Raw genomic sequence first — 16332 nt, forward strand, 5'->3', positions numbered from 1 at the left:
AATTCATCCCAGCCACTTCTCTTCCTGACCATTCCTTTTCCACACTAATCTTTTCTTCATTTCCCTACCACCTAAGATTTCTATTTACCTAGCATATAATTGTGCCTTCTACATTCCTGCCAGTTTTATTATATTTTAATGTGCATTATTTCATTAAAATCTCAAACTAGTCCCATTTTACAGATCAGTGAATAATCTGAGGGCTTAGAGGGGTTTTGACTTGCCCAGGATCTTACTGTGCCATACTATCAACTCATTATTTTTGTCACTTATTTTGGCATATTGTCTTGTATTTGTTTAAATTTACTTATATATTGTCTAAGCAATATTTAACAAAGTGAAAATGAAACAGCCACCGCCTAATAAGTCACATTTTTGTTTTTCCTTATTTTTTTCCAAACTATGTTTATGTGTAAATATAGCCTAATTCTAACTTTATAATAGGTACAATTTTATGGTGTATCTTACAGGGATAAAACACTAGTACTATAAGCTAGGGATTGTAGGTTCAGGCCCCACCTGGGGTCTGAGAGGCAGGAATATAGTTAAACCCTGGGTCTAAGGAGCCCAAGTTCCTGGGTTTGAATCCCAGCTCTGGGGCTTACTAGCTACGTAAACTTAGAGAAGTTACTCTCTCTGCCTCTGTTTTTGTTCCCTCCCTTGTAAAATATGGATAATAATACCTACCTAATAGAGTCATAAGGAATAAATGAGTAAATGTGTATAATATGCCTAGAATAGTACCTGGTACTAATATTAAGGTACTGGTACTATTCTTATTAAGTCCTTAGTGTTTCCAGCTGTCACATTATTAGACGTATTTCTGTTATGCTTTTTCAGTTTAATATATTTATTCAACAAGTATTTATTGAAGGCTTACCATGTTCCAGATGCTGGATATACAGCGGGAAACAAAGCACACCAAGTTCTTTACTTCGTGGACTTTATATTTTGGGAGAACAAAAATAAACAAATTTATAATATAAAGTTAGGTGGTAATTAGTGCTATGAAGAAAAATAGAGCTGAGTAAAGGGATAGTCAATGATGGAAGCTATATTTTATATAAGGTGGTCAGGAAAGCACCTGATGAAGTGCAGGGAGCAAGCCGTGTAAAGAAGTGCTTTTGGGGACATAGGGGAGAACAAATACAGAGGTTAATTGGGAGAGCGTTGGGGACAGTTATGTGTTCAAGGAATAGCAGAAAGGCCAGACTATCTGGAGTGTGCTCAGCGAAGGGATAAGAGTGATAGAGTTGAGGTCAGAGAAGTGCCTGGGGGTGGGAGATGGGTGGTGGGAAGGTGGTGAGGAGGACAGATGATTGACAGCTCACTAAAGAACTTGGTAGATCATGCTAAGGATTTAGGATTTTATCCTTGATTATGCAAAGCCATTGAGGGTTTTTTGACTAGGAGAGTTTCATAGTGAGAAGAATTTACTTTTGAAAAGGATTATTCTTGCTACTCTATGTAGATCAGATTTTAGGGACAGATTAAGGGTATGTTAGTTCATTGGGGAAGTAGAAGCCAAGACATGAGTTGGTGTGGCAGAGGTATATTAGGAAAATTTCTGTGAGGGAAGGTGGGGGAGCAGGGAGAACTGGAGGAGTCTGGGAAGACAGTGAGGCTATCATGTAGGTCTTACCCCTCTGTAGGAGAGATGGAAGGTTGTGTAGGGAAAGTCTTCAACTGTGTGTGTGTTTCTAAAAGTCTAGGCAAGCCAAGGTTGCCCATTAGAGGAGTTGCACGTCTCACAAGAATGGGCCTACCTGGTTATCCTTCCTGTATTCATCGTAGCTGGGAGCAGCTTATGGAGTATAGCCTTGAGCCTAGAAGGTGGCGATCTCCATCAGTTGTGCTCACTGCAGCAAATCTAAGGTGCATTTTCATGACTCCGCAGAGGGAGGGAAGAAATTTTTGTAGTCCAGGTAGCTAATGATGATAGCTTGCCTTGGGGCAGAGTTTCCCAGACTTGCTCTGTTTATAGCGTCCTCACCATTTTCACTTTTTTCACAGCACTCCTGGGCCAAAAGAAATGCATAAGAGTTTAGTTTATAACGTAGTTAGGTTCAAACAATTTAATAAGTATCTATGTCCTAACAAGTTAGTGATTGTTTGAAAAAAATAATACAGACAAATGGAAAGAAAATATATTTAATTTAATTCTTTAATAACCATGTTTATTTTCCAGTAAGCTGTGGATGTATGTTGGGCATTAAACAGCTTCTCAGATCTTGGAATCAGATTGGACATGGCCACCCTCACTGCTCCACATCTCTTTTTCTACAGTTCTTGCTTTTTTATCATAGAAACAACTTCTTTTAAAAAATAATTAATTAATTAATTACTTTTTGGCTGCGTTGGGTCTTCGTTGCTGTGCGCGGGCTTTCTCTAGTTGCGGTGAGCAGGGGCTACTCTTCGTTGCAGTGCGCTGGCTTCTCATGGCGGTGGCTTTTCTTGTTGCAGAGCACGGGCTCTAGGTGCACGGGCTTCAGTAGTTGTGGCTTGAGAGCTCTAGAGCGCAGGCTCAGTAGTTGTGGCACACGGGCTTAGTTGCTCCGCGGCATGTGGGCTCTTCCTGGACCATTGCTCGAACCCGTGCCCCCTGCATTGGCAGGCGGATTCTTAACCACTGCGCCACCAGGGAAGCCCGAAACTTCTTAAAAACAGTTTTTTTCAAAGGTACTATCAAAAGGAATATAGTGATTCAGTGTTGAAATTGTGAACTATATCAAGCCAGTAGTTCATGTGGTGCTAGATAAACTGTCCTGTGTCTCTTTGTGCTGTGTGGAAACCTTGGGACTAGGCTGATAAGGTGAGGAGTAGTTAGATTCTTGATATATTTTAAAAGTAGAGTTACAGGGATTTTGGTTTCAAATTGGGGAATCAAGAATGACTCCAAGGTTTTGGGCTTGAGGTAGATCAGGAGTTTCCAAACTGCAGCCTCCTCTTTTTATAAAAAATTAATGGGACATAGCCACACCCATTTATGTTTTGTTGGTGGCTGCTTTCCCACTAAAACAGCAGAGATGAATAGTTAAAATTGTTAGAGTCTGCAAAGCCTAAAATAATTATTAAATGGCCGTTCCTAGAAAATGTTTGCTGACCTCTAAACTAGACTGAACGGAGGAGCCATTTAGTTTAGAGTCAAAATCTTTGTCTCTAATATATTTATCTGTGTTATCCTACTATATATACATAAAATTGTTTAGTTGGGAATGTAGGGTTGGGGAATAGATTTGGAGATGGGGTAGGAATTAAGAGTTCCAGTTTTGAACATGGTAGATGTGAGTTGCTTGTTAGACATCCTAGTGTAATAACTTCTAATAGACATTTGTAGTAGTAACTAATAAGACTGATAAGACAGAACATTTTTCTGCATTTCATGAGTTCTGTTAACTGGGTAAATATTTTTCATAGTGAATTGTGGCCTTTACTATAAAATTCTGCTTGTCTTGTGTCTCCCCATGTTTCCTGTCTCCGAGAATTAGACTTTGTGCAAAGAACTCTTGTAATTCTTTATTATGTTTATTTGTTAAATGACTTTATTGAAGGGATTAATAAAAGAAGCTAACTATGAGAATGGGCTACAATAAGTGAATTTAAAATATGGGTATGGTCTCTCATCAGTTCTAATTTTCTTTCTTTTTTTTTTGGCTTGTGAGCTGTACTTTATTGGTCTCTGATATGTATAGTTTTCTTGAATTTTTTATCAGCCCTATGAATTTAGTATGGGTACTTTTTCCATTATAACTTTAATTTTATCCTTTTTTTAAAATAAATTTATTTATTTTATTTATTTTTGGCTGCGTTGGGTCTTCATGGCTGTGTGCGGGCTTTCTCTAGTTGCGGCGAGCAGGGGCTACTCTTCGTTGTGGTGCGTGGGCTTCTCATTGCAGTGGCTTCTCTTTTTGCAGAGCATGGGCTCTAGGCGCGTGGGCTTCAGTAGTTGTGGCACGCAGGCTCAGTAGTTGTGGCTCATGGGCTTAGTTGCTCCGTGCATGTGGGATCTTCCTGGACCAGGGCTCGAACCCGTGTCCCCTGCATTGGCAGGCGGGTTCTTAACCACTGCGCCACCAGGGAAGCCCTATCCTTTTAACTTAATGGATAAAAGAAAATGTAATTAATAGAATAAAATTGACTTATCATTTGATTTTATCTAAATTTAAAAGCCAATGAGTCCTACCAAGAATGTGGTATTCTCATATTTTTAGGGGGGTTATGTTCCCCAAAATTGTCTGTCTTGAGTGATTTACAGTATAGGTATGGTTAAAGATTTTGCTTTGAAGAGCCAGTTTTGTATGTTAATTTAGAAACTAGTCTTACTGGGCTGAAAGGGAAATGTGAAAGGCTAATTTAAGAGACCAACAGTTTTTATTAATTTTTTTTTTATCCACTGTTTCTCAATAAACTTTTGTTTCACTTTAGGTGAACTACAGAAAGCCATTGACTTGTTCACAGATGCCATCAAGCTAAATCCTCGTTTGGCCATTCTGTATGCCAAGAGAGCGAGGTGAGAACTCTAAATAAAAACTAATTTCTGCTTATTTGTTTAGATAGAATTGCTTCTGTGGCAATCCCCAAAAAGTTACTGTTTGAAATGAATACTTTTTAATATCATACTTATTTTTTAGTGTCTTCATCAAATTACAGAAGCCAAATGCTGCCATCCGAGACTGTGACAGAGCTATTGAAATAAATCCTGATTCTGCTCAGCCATACAAGTGGCGAGGGAAAGCACACAGGTAAATAATGAGGCTTAATTATTTTCAGAGCTCTTTAAGTTTAAATCTGATGTTTCAATATACCTTATTTAAAAAAAAAATTGCGGGATTTCCCTGGCTGCCCAGTGGTTAAGACACTTCGCCTTCTAATGCAGGGGGTGTGGGTTTGATCCCTGGTTGGGGAGCTAAGATCCCACATGCCTCACAGCCAAAAAACCAAAACATAAAACAGAAGCAGTATTGTAACAAACTCAATGAAGACTTTAAAAATGGTCCACATCAAAAAAAATCTTTAAAAAATTGCCTAAGGATTTAATTTTAATGTAATACATGCTCAATATGTAGAATTGAGAGAATGTCATAAGGAACAAGTAAGAAAATAAAAATTCTTTCCACTGCTTCCATTCAGTGAATACCAGTGTTAACAGTTTTTGGCCACATATAGCCAAATGTAAGGTAAGGATTTTTCTCAGTTATCTCCAAGTAAAGAGAGTGGCTTTATATCAGTGTCTTACAAACTTTCTGTTATTTTCAGACTTTGTAACTTAACATTAAACAACCAATATATTATGGAAGAAGGAATATACTAGCTTCAGACTACTTCGGTCACTGCTAGGTCACATGAACAGTCAGATAAGGGGGAAAATAAAGAGGTGAATTTAACCCAGATCAGTAATCAAACCTGGAAGGAAAACTTAATATACAGATGAGTCTTTGTGGTTTGGGATGAAATGTCCTGTGCTATTTACATCTTACATGGATTGAAAAGGTACTGTGCTTCAAGTGTGGATGGAGATGAAGATGAATATGCTTGGGACCAACTGTATTAGGTGACTTAAAAAGTAGCTCTAGTGATTATGAAGACAGATGTCAAAGATACAGGTAAAAGATTGGAAAATTTCTGTTAATGCTCTCTAAGTATATGAAAGGTCATGCATTGCTGTTGATTGTCTTGAGATCGACCCCATTAGTCTTTGAGCATTTCTTGGCCTTCTGGTATAAGAACTCATCTTGTACTTTAGCTTGGAGTAGACCAAGGACTTCCCTGGTGGTCCAGTGGTAAAGAATCTGCATTCCAATGCAGGGGATGCAGGTTCGATCCCTGGTCAGGGAACTAAGATCCCATGTGCCACAACTAAGACCCGATGCAGCCAAAAAAGTAAATAAATAAAAAATAAATTTAAAAAATATATATATATAACATCAAAGAAAACCATTTAAAAAAACAAACAACTTGGAATAGACCATTTCTCCAGAAAATCTTGGTTTGTTTTAGTGGGGATTATTTTGTGGAAACTGAAGTTTGGCCACTAGGTATGTTTATTGTTTCCAGGATATCGTCATTGTCATTTCAATTAGCAGTCAGAAAAAACATATAAAAATAATGATTTTAGGGAAAGAAATAGAGAAATTTTGAGTTTACACTGATATTCTCAATTAAAATTCAACATTAAATGTTTTCCATTTTGTATTTTAGACAGTATTCTCCTAGAATCATGCCTTAAAAATAATATACCCTTTAAGTAAAGTTTATTTTGCAGTTCTTTCTTATCCCTAGAATATGTCTAACTTAAGATATACAGTCAGCATACTGGTTTAAAAATTACTTGAATTAATTTTTCCTGTATGGTTTATGTTGTCAATGTGATAAATAATTAGCCTCTTTTTATTTCTGTTTGTATTCAAGGTTTGGGCTTGCTTTATTTCTGTCCTTTCTGATTTAATTTTCTTATTTGAGTATGTAAAACATTTGCATGTTTAAAGAGTCAAAACTGAGTGAATAGGTATACCCAGAGAAGTGTCATTTCCATTGCTATCTCCTCTACTCCATATTTACCTATCTCCACCAACCTTTAGTTTCTGATCCATCCCATCTCTCCTTTTTAAATAAAATGTGCACACGTGTTGTTTTCTATCCCATATAGAAGGTAGCGTGCTGAATACGCATCATGTTAACCCTGTTTTTAATGAGTTGAAAGTTGCGGCTCTACATAATTTTTTAAAATATCATAATACTGTGAATTAAAACAATTTTTTAAAAGCTTTTAAACATTTTTTAGTAAAACAGCTTCACAGTTACCACAGAGGAAATTTAAACTCCTAAATTTTTTTTTTTTAATTTATTTATTTATTTATTTATGGCTGTGTTAGGTCTTCGTTTCTGTGCGAGGGCTTTTCTCTAGTTGTGGCAAGCGGGGGCCACTCCTCATCGCGGTGCATGGGCCTCTCATTATCGCGGCCTCTCTTGTTGCAGAGCACAGGCTCCAGACGCGCAGGCTCAGTAATTGTGGCTCACGGGCCTAGTTGCTCCGCGGCATGTGGGATCTTCTCAGACTAGGGCTCGAACCCGTGTCCCCTGCATTAGCAGGCAGATTCTCAACCAACTGCGCCACCAGGGAAGCCCCCTAAATTTTTTTTTTTTTTTTAAATTATTTTTTAAATTTTTATTATTTTTTTTAATGATATTCTTGTCTGCTTACATTCTTTTTATTTATGTATGTATGTATGGCTGTGTTGGGTCTTCGTTTCTGTGTGAGGGCTTTCTCTAGTTGTGGCAAGCGGGGGCCACTCTTCATCGCGGTGCGCAGGCCTCTCACTATCGCGGCCTCTCGTTGCCGAGCACAGGCTCCAGACGCGCAGGCTCAGTAATTGTGGCTCACGGGCCGAGTTGCTCCGCGGCATGTGGGATCTTCCCAGACCAGGGCTCGAACCCGCGACCCCTGCATTGGCAGGCGGATTCTCAACCACTGCGCCACCAGGGAAGCCCCCCCTAAATTTTTATAGAGTGGAAACATACTAATTGAATTGGGTCATGAAAATTTGTAGTTGAATATCTAAACCTCTTCTGTAACAGTCCTTTTTTATAATAAGGAAGTAAGACACCATGCTACATAAGTGAATATGTGTAAAAGGCTCCAAAAATTACTTAAAATCTGTTTCAGACTTTTGGGCCATTGGGAAGAAGCTGCCCATGATCTTGCCCTTGCCTGTAAGCTGGATTATGATGAAGATGCTAGTGCAATGCTGAAAGAAGTTCAACCAAGGGTATGGTAAAGTAGAGAAGGGAAAAGTCATTACTAATTGGCTCTAGTACTTAACACCCTAGCAGTAAATTAACTGCAAAACAGATGCAAAGAAACAATCTTTGGAAGTTATAATCTGTAATCACTTAAATTTGTGTTGAACTCAGGAAATCTCATTGGGTTTTCATGCTTTAATTTCTCATGCAGTATTACAGCAAGCTATGTTATTTTGTTTGCAAGCCTGCAAAATTATAACCAGAAGGTTAGAAATGGAAAAGGGGCATCAAGTTTACAGCAAAAGAACAAATAGAAAATTTATAAAATGCATCCCAAGATTGAGTCTGGTTTGTCCTTATTTCTATCTAAAATTGTTAGTTAAAACAACTTAGTGCGTTTACATGGTAAATCCTTCAGCTTTGTGGTAAGTTCAAGAATTTACTATCAGAGGCTTTAAGATGGTGGAAGTTTTATTGAATTTAATCTATCAGATGATTTGATTTTCTTTCTTTTTGTAACAGGGCTAACTCAGCAAGGTTATCGGATGAGATATTCTAGAACACAAGGTTCTTAAAAAATAATCATAAACAAGCTAAAATAATGGTTGAATATGAATCTCTTACATTTATATTATTCTGTGAATAAATACTAGATTCCAAATATTTGGCATGGACTATGTACTAGTGCCTGGTACATATTTTCTCTTGATTCTTATAGTTAAGACTAACATACTTCTCCCTGCCCCCTCATTTTATTGATGAGGAAAACTTCAGTATAGTTAGACTGTGGGAAGTAACTGGTATGTGTGTTCCCAATCTCTGCCTTCCCATGGCAGGTATCAGGCAAAAATTGTCATGCAATTTGACATCTATTTGTCATCTTTGCACTAGGTAATTGTTTGAAATTAACATTTTTCTCTAACTTCAAATCCCAGCCTCTTTTCTTTGTCTCACAGTGGACTTGTTAAAGCCTGAGATAGGTCTTTTTCTATAGGGTAAATCTAACCCATTTTTCACAACTATGTGTTGAATTAAATCTCTCCACAAAGAAAAGTAATTCTTTAACAAAACCATTGATTTGTGCTGACCTTATTCAACTTTCAGAGAAGAAGTTTTTCTGTGGCTGTTTCTTCCCTAGGCCCAGAAAATTGCTGAACATCGGAGAAAGTATGAGCGAAAACGTGAAGAGCGAGAGATCAAAGAAAGAATAGAAAGGGTCAAAAAGGCTCGGGAAGAACATGAGAGAGCCCAGAGGGTAAGGTTTCTATACTTAAACCACTAAAGCGAAATATAGTAGATAAGACTTTTTTGGATATCATTCTAATTCCTGGCTCTTCCTAAATAAAAAGAGCTGGCTGCAGTTCTGTAGGACAGTGATACTACTTAAAGGAAGTTTTCCTTCCCTTCATTGGTTAGTCTTCAAATTCTTCTCTATCTTTCTGTAACTGTGGTTTTTGGTCCACAGGCTGCAGGATTGTAGTTTTTCTTGCTTCTGTTGTCTGCCCTCTGGTGGTTGAGGCTATCTAAGAGGCTTGATGGGAGGCTCTGGTGGTGGGTAGAGCTGACTGTCTAGTCTTCAAATTCTTAAGTGAGTTGTATAGCACCAATTTATATCCTTGTTTGTGTTCTCCTAAAATCGACTTTTTCCTGATTAAGTAATTAATTTAAAACTTGGCAGTATTATTTGCTTTCTTTAGGATGCAAGCCCTGATATTTTAAGTTTTATGATTACTTACGTTTTAATAGTGGATTCATAGCTATTTAAAATTGACTCTAGTTATTTTTTAGTTTTAGTTACAAATCAAAAATATTACTTGAAATCATTACCAAAAGTAATACTTACTCATTGAGAATCCAATTGAAAATTGTTTTTTTGGGAGATGGGGTGTCTCCTTTAGTCCAACATTGCCATTTGAAACTTGTCATTCTTGTAAGTCCTCTAACTAGCTTATTTTACAGTTTTTTCATGGTTTTGCATGGATAAGGTAGGCGTGGACAGCAGACTTCCCCCTTCTTATTATATAATTTATTTCCTTTTTGTGTTAAAGGAGGAAGAAGCCAGACGACAGTCAGGAGCTCAGTATGGCTCTTTTCCAGGTATTTTGAAAGAAAAATTAAAACTCTTAATATTGTAAATAATTGGGTAATATTCTGATTTGGAGGCTCAGGTATGTATATTGTATTTTGTACCATTAGTCCCTGGAACACTGAGTCTTTAGAATGTCAGCCTCTAGAAAGTTTCATTCTCGTTAAAAATTTTGTTAGTGGAAATACAGTATATTATTTTCCTCATATTTTGAGCAGTATACTTTTAAAAAATAGATAAAATTTACTGAGGTCTGAGCATTGTATTTTATTAAAAGACTATAAGAATTTATTATGATGTAAGTATTAATTAGAGTGTTCCTAAATGGCCGTAATGGAATTTTGTTCTATTATACTTTGATATTCATGAGGATACTAGGTAAAAGCATGGAATCATTAAGCACAAAAAGTTCTGCATCCAGTGTAAAATTAATATATCAACACATTCTTCCCTTTCTTGCAAATGTCAAGTGATCAGAAATTACTAGTGAGGCAAAGCCTTGAGTGATAGCAGAGGCCTATGCGATACAGGTAGAAGAGCTGTTAAAAAGGCACTCAGAGAATGCTTCCTGAATGAGGCAGTGTGAAATTTACGTAAAAAGAAGAGAGTTTTTTTTTTTTTAAGTTTGTAATTGTAATGGGGGATCAGCAGCTGCAACTAGCTTCCTTGTAAAGGTTTGTAGAGGCAGCTGCACACCACTTATGCTTCCCTTGCTTAGAACTTACCACATGGTCAGAGGCTAGAAAAGGTAGCCTCTCATCTGAAAGGTCATGTACAAGCAACTAAAAAAAAAAAAAAGGAAGGAGCATACATTGGGGATGACTTGGAGAAAAAGCAAGAAAATAAATTTTAGCTCATAGCTTACTTTCTGTTTATAATATCTTATATCAGGTACCTTTGTTTTAGAAAATGACCACTAATGTGGACTAGTACTAGAGAGAATTTTTTGTTATGTGGGTTTTATTCTATGGATTTGACAAGCAGACTGGCTAACTATTGTTGCCTTGGGTCAGTTTTTGTAGAAAGTAGTTTTAAAAAGTCAGCAGTAGCATAAGAAGCTAGAAGTTGTTTTCAGCCCCCGATTAGATCTCCTTATCTGTGATTGCTAGTTATTTATGGGCACGTTTGTATTGTTGAGACAGATGGAAATCACTGTGTTATAGGTGTTTCTTCTTTATGATAGCTTTATTTGTAATGACCCTTGATCTGTAGATTAATATTACCTGTATTTCTTTTTAGGACGTCCCTATATTGGTGTTAATTGTGATTTTAGAATATCTCCAATGGACATAAAGGTTTATGATAGTGAAAAACTGAGTAGAAAAGTTTGAGTTTGTAATCTAAAAATTTACTGGGAGAATTAAACTTTTTTACTAGAGCATTGTTTACAGTGTAAAAAAGAAACACCAGGACTGCTTGTTAAAAATGCAGATTTTCAGTTTTACTTTCAGAAATTTTGAGGCAGTCAGGGTGGAGATTAAAATCCACAGCTTTTTTTTTTTTTTTTTAAATTTTGGCTGAGTCCTGCAGCTTGCAGGATCTCAGTTCCCTGACCAGGGATTGAACCTGGCTCGCGGCAGTGAAATGCACCGAATCCTAACGACTAGACCACCAGGGGACTCCCAAAAATCCACAGCTTTTTATAACAAGCATTTCAGGTAGTTCTTGAAGGAAGCAGTTAGCTTAGGGGAATATAGTTTTGGGGGGGGGGAAAAAAACTAAACTCTTATGAATTTAAATTGAAACAGACAAATAATATTAAAGAATGAGAAGATAAGATATGAGGTGACTTACGAGACTTTTTAATTTTATAATTCCAAGGGACTGTTAGTTTTCTCTCTGAGGTAAGACTAGTTTTCTTTTTAAAGTCTTGTTACTAGGAAAAAAATATTTACAGCCTTATTTTTAAATAATTAATGTTAAAAAATTGTCTCTTGTTACATCCAGTTAGAATGTTCAGACTACTTTGTGTTTAGTAGCACCTTTGTTCTTTGTGCATGCACATGTGTTATTTTAATCAGGAGGAAATAGTGTACTTTCAGACTGCTTGGGAATATGCTTGGTGTCTATACCGATCTTTCATTTATTCTTATAGGTGGCTTTCCTGGCGGAATGCCTGGTAATTTTCCTGGAGGAATGCCTGGAATGGGAGGGGGCATGCCTGGAATGGCAGGAATGCCTGGGCTCAATGAAATTCTTAGTGATCCAGAGGTTCTTGCAGCCATGCAGGTAAGACTTGGAAGAACAAAGTTGGACTTTATATCACTGAGGCATTTCTTTCATAGTTCTTTGTGGAGACAGGTTAAGGTTACTCTGTTAGCCATATTTTATTGAGCTGAATTACCAAATAGCTTATTATGCAGTTGTGACATTCATATTCTTTTTTTCAGAATGAGTAGCTTAAGTTTTTAAAAGTGGTTTATAGGGAAATACTCTGTAATAGTTGATAATTACATCCCGTTGTCCTTTTCTTTGTATCAAAATTGTATATCTTTTTTTTCATTGTCTGAAGTGACATCATTGAGTTGGACTTGGAAGTACACATTAATAATATTTACGCTTCAGGGACTTGTCCAAACCTGAGTTGACTTAGCCATGACAAAATTTAAAGGTCTGAATAAAGAGATAGGATTTAGGATAACAAAATTGATGACCCATAGGACATTTTTTTAATACTAAACATATATATGTGTGTGTGTGTGTGTGTGTGTGTGTGTGTGTGTGTGTATCTATATATACACACACACCCCTCTCTTTGCAGGATCCAGAAGTTATGGTGGCCTTCCAGGATGTGGCTCAGAACCCGGCAAATATATCAAAATATCAGAACAACCCAAAGGTTATGAATCTCATCAGTAAATTGTCGGCCAAATTTGGAGGTCAAGCATAATGCCCTTCTGACAAAGCCCCTGCTGAAGAAAAAGCAACTTACATCACCTAATGGATGTCGCAATAATACAAACCAGTGTACCTCTGATCTTCTCATGAAGAAAGCTGGGGTGCTTTGAAGATAATCCCTACCCCTCTGCTCCAAATGCAGCTGAAACATTTTATAGTGGTTTGCCATTAGGGTATTCATTCAGATAATGTTTTCTTACTAGAAATTTAAAACTTTAAACAATTTTTAAATCTTAAAAATATTTAAAACAAATTAAAAGGGTGTGTTAATCCCTACATTTTTCTTTACTAATCATTTTGTTTTTTTCCTTTGAATTAGTTAGGCAAGGAAGATACTTCAGTATGGAAGATTTATTCAAGTTTGAGTGAAATAAAGATTTATTAGTGGGAGGCAAATGTAACATTTAAATAGATAAAGTTTGAGTTGGATATATGGTCACTGAGGCATTTTGATTTGTCTTTTTAATTGCTTTATTATTATTATTTTTAATGATTTGCTTCCATGAAACTGTTGGGACCACCAGTATTGCAGTAGGACCTGGGTAGGGACTGGAAGTACTTGGCAGGGCAGCAGTAATCTTACTACATTTTATAGAATGTGTACCCTTGTGCAGATGTATTTAAATCTTACACTGTGGTGAAAGGATGATTTTTATACTGCTGCAGTAAAATTGGATTACTTAGCTCTGTTGTCTGATATCTAAAATAAATGTTTCACATTTCCACACAGGGGAAATAAGGGAATACTTTTCTTTTTGTAGTTCTATGTTTAAAATGTTCTTTTCAGATCAGAAAATGCCCAGCTCTTTGTCTGCTTTCTACTTGTTTTCACTTTTTTTTCATCTTACTCTTCTTGGGGTAAAGATGATGCTTTTTCACTAGCGTCATCACTGCTATCATCATTCACAGCATAATTATGCAAGCATATTTAGCGCTGGGTTTAATTTAATATGTGATACAAATAGTGGCTATGTAGGGTAATACCCATAATAGCTGTAGTTTCCTGGCCAAGAGATTTCATATCTAAGTGTTAGATTTCCTCTTTGGTGAAAACATACCAAAAGATGTTGGAAGAAGGGATTCCCTTTGGTGTTTGGTCTCCTGCTTAGGAAATACCTATTGCAGTTAGAGTTTATCTTGTAGTATTAATTTTTGGAGAAGTTTGAATTAATTGATACACAAAGAGGGGAATCTAAATTCCTAATCCAGCATGAACTAAAAAAATTGATGAGATTCATGGTGGTTCTTTGTTGAGTTCTCAGCATTGTGAAGGATGCATTGTTCTATTCAGCTCTTAAATACTGCACCCATGTGCCCACCTTTCCTTATTCCTTCCCTCTCCTCCAAGGATAAAGAAAATGATAAATTTTCTGTTGTACATCCAATTCTTATATTAAATGAGGCTAAGTCCAGGCACTGTACCAGGAATTGCTAGGTTTCTACTTATTTTTCAATGTAAAGTGCTAGTTTAAAAGCAATTTCAAGGGATGAGACCCTCTGTACTTTGCTTATTTGAAGAATCAGTGGTAGGAGCAGTGAAGTAAATTCCATGGAATACATTTCTGAAATCATAAGTAAGTTGATTCAAGTTTTTACCCTTTGCTGTACGCAAGCAAATAGAAATGCATCTGTTAAGTGAGAAAAAGCTGTATGCTGATTATGCTTTTTAAACCCTTTAAAAATACTCAGCATATAAACTTGAGTGTGAGCTTGCTGGTGTTCTTTTTGTTAATATGTGTTCTCCTTTCTCAAAATTTCCAGTGTGTGCTGTAATTCAGGACCAGCTGCTTCTGGATTTTTCATTTGATTTACACATTACCTAAGTACATTCTAACATTGCACATATTACCATAAGTGGGTAAAAGTAAAATTGGTCTGAAAATGTATCCTGTGCTTTTTAGACTTTTAAGTTAATACAAGTACATCTTCATTTTTGTAGAAACTGAACATTTCTAAACCAGAAATGTTCTGTTCTTGTGCCAATGATGCTATATGAAGGAAAACTAAAGGACTTTTTTTCTGCTTAAAAATATATAGTTATTAGATATTTCTAGCTACATTAAAAATAAAGTGTGGCTTCAGACTGGATATTGACTCTTCCCACCACCACTCCCCTTTTTTTCAGCACATGTTCTGTTTGTTTTATGTCTCTATCACTAATCCTAAGGTATTTACTAAGCACAGTAGACTTCAGATTATACAGTGTTAACAAGGACCCCTAAAAATATATTAGCTTAAGTAAAACAGAGCTTTACATTTCTTCAGGTCACAGTTCAGAGGTAAGCACTTGTGCCGTATTCAGAAGGGAGCTTCCATTGCTGTGTTCAAAGGTGCTTGCTCTGGTGCTCATCTAGCCCAAAAAACTGGAGAAGGCACCAGGGAAGTGTATGCCGAGATACTGATGCTAATCCATGGAAGTAACAGTCTGTCCTCATATCCCATTGGTCATTTTTGTTTTGTCTTGAGACAATATTGAGCTCCAAGTAAGCCTAGAAAATATTCCCTAGCTGTGTGGTCATGTGCCCAACAAAAATAATTACTACTACAGAGAAATGGAGAAAAGACCCAGAGTAACAACTAGCAATCTGCCACACTAGGAAATACTGGCCTAATGGGATAAGGGAGAAGCAGTATTTTAGAGATTTGCTCATATCTAAAATTAATGCACCCAAGTAGGCACATACATCAGGTGAGTAGTACTTAATCTGTGCCAAGCACTTTTATTCTGCAAGTATTGACTTGATTCTGGTAATGACCACAAGAGTGAGTACTCCTCCCCATTTTATATAGATGAGGAAACTGAAGCACTTGGGTAAATTGTCCAAGATAACATAGTTGTTGATTTGTGGAGCTGAGATTCTCATCAGGTGTGTGGCTTCAAATGTCTTGTTCCTGAATTCTATGCTCTGCTGCCTCCCCTCTGTGTACTAGGTTGCTTCTTGCAGAATTGTTCATTTAAGAAATTGAAAACTAAATGTACATTTGAAGGGCATTAGTTAAATACGGCATATCATATCATTGGTGCTGATAATGCACCTCCACGGGGGGTTTTCCTAATAGAAGTCTGATGGCATAATTGTGCTATTAGTCCACTTGTGATGGGCCCAATTAGAGGGACAATAAAAAACTAGTTTTAAAAAGTTTGGTGCGGGCTTCCCTGGTGGCGCAGTGGTTGAGAATCTGCCTGCCAATGCAGGGGACACGGGTTCGAGCCCTGGTCTGGGAAGATCCCACATGCCACGGAGCAGCTGGGCCCGTGAGCCACAATTACTGAGCCTGCGCGTCTGGAGCCTGTGCTCCGCAACAAGAGAGGCCGCGATGGTGAGAGGCCCGCGCACCGCGATGAAGAGTGGTCCCCACTTGCCGCAACTAGAGAAAGCCCTCGCACAGAAACGAAGACTCAACACAGTTATAAATAAATAAATAAATAAACGTGAATTTCAAAAAAAAAGTTACTTAACCATTCCATTTAAAAAAAAAAACTTTGGTGCAGTAATTTTAAAAATTTAATATGTACCAATATTTACAACCAATAAAGCATACTTTGGAGTGCATATAGTTGGCGGGGGGGCGTTCCCTAAAGTACATAGGAAAATATAGTTGAGGAT

General features: G+C 37.0%; 1 protein-coding gene across 1 annotated transcript in view; it reads left to right on the plus strand.

Moving 5' to 3' along the window:
- Positions 1-14810, plus strand: part of ST13 (ST13 Hsp70 interacting protein) — a 28833-nt gene extending 14023 nt beyond the window's left edge. Inside the window, exons 6-12 of the mRNA XM_082420670.1 lie at positions 4426-4510; positions 4632-4742; positions 7664-7766; positions 8879-8995; positions 9789-9837; positions 11922-12055; positions 12588-14810. Coding sequence (XP_082276796.1) covers positions 4426-4510; positions 4632-4742; positions 7664-7766; positions 8879-8995; positions 9789-9837; positions 11922-12055; positions 12588-12716 — 728 coding nt within the window. The 3' untranslated portion in view covers positions 12717-14810. The remainder of the gene's footprint in view (positions 1-4425; positions 4511-4631; positions 4743-7663; positions 7767-8878; positions 8996-9788; positions 9838-11921; positions 12056-12587) is intronic.
- The last annotated feature ends 1522 nt before the right edge of the window (positions 14811-16332 follow it).

The sequence above is a fragment of the Balaenoptera physalus genome (assembly GCF_965194825.1).
Source record: "Balaenoptera physalus genome assembly, chromosome: 13".
Lineage (NCBI taxonomy): Eukaryota > Metazoa > Chordata > Mammalia > Artiodactyla > Balaenopteridae > Balaenoptera > Balaenoptera physalus.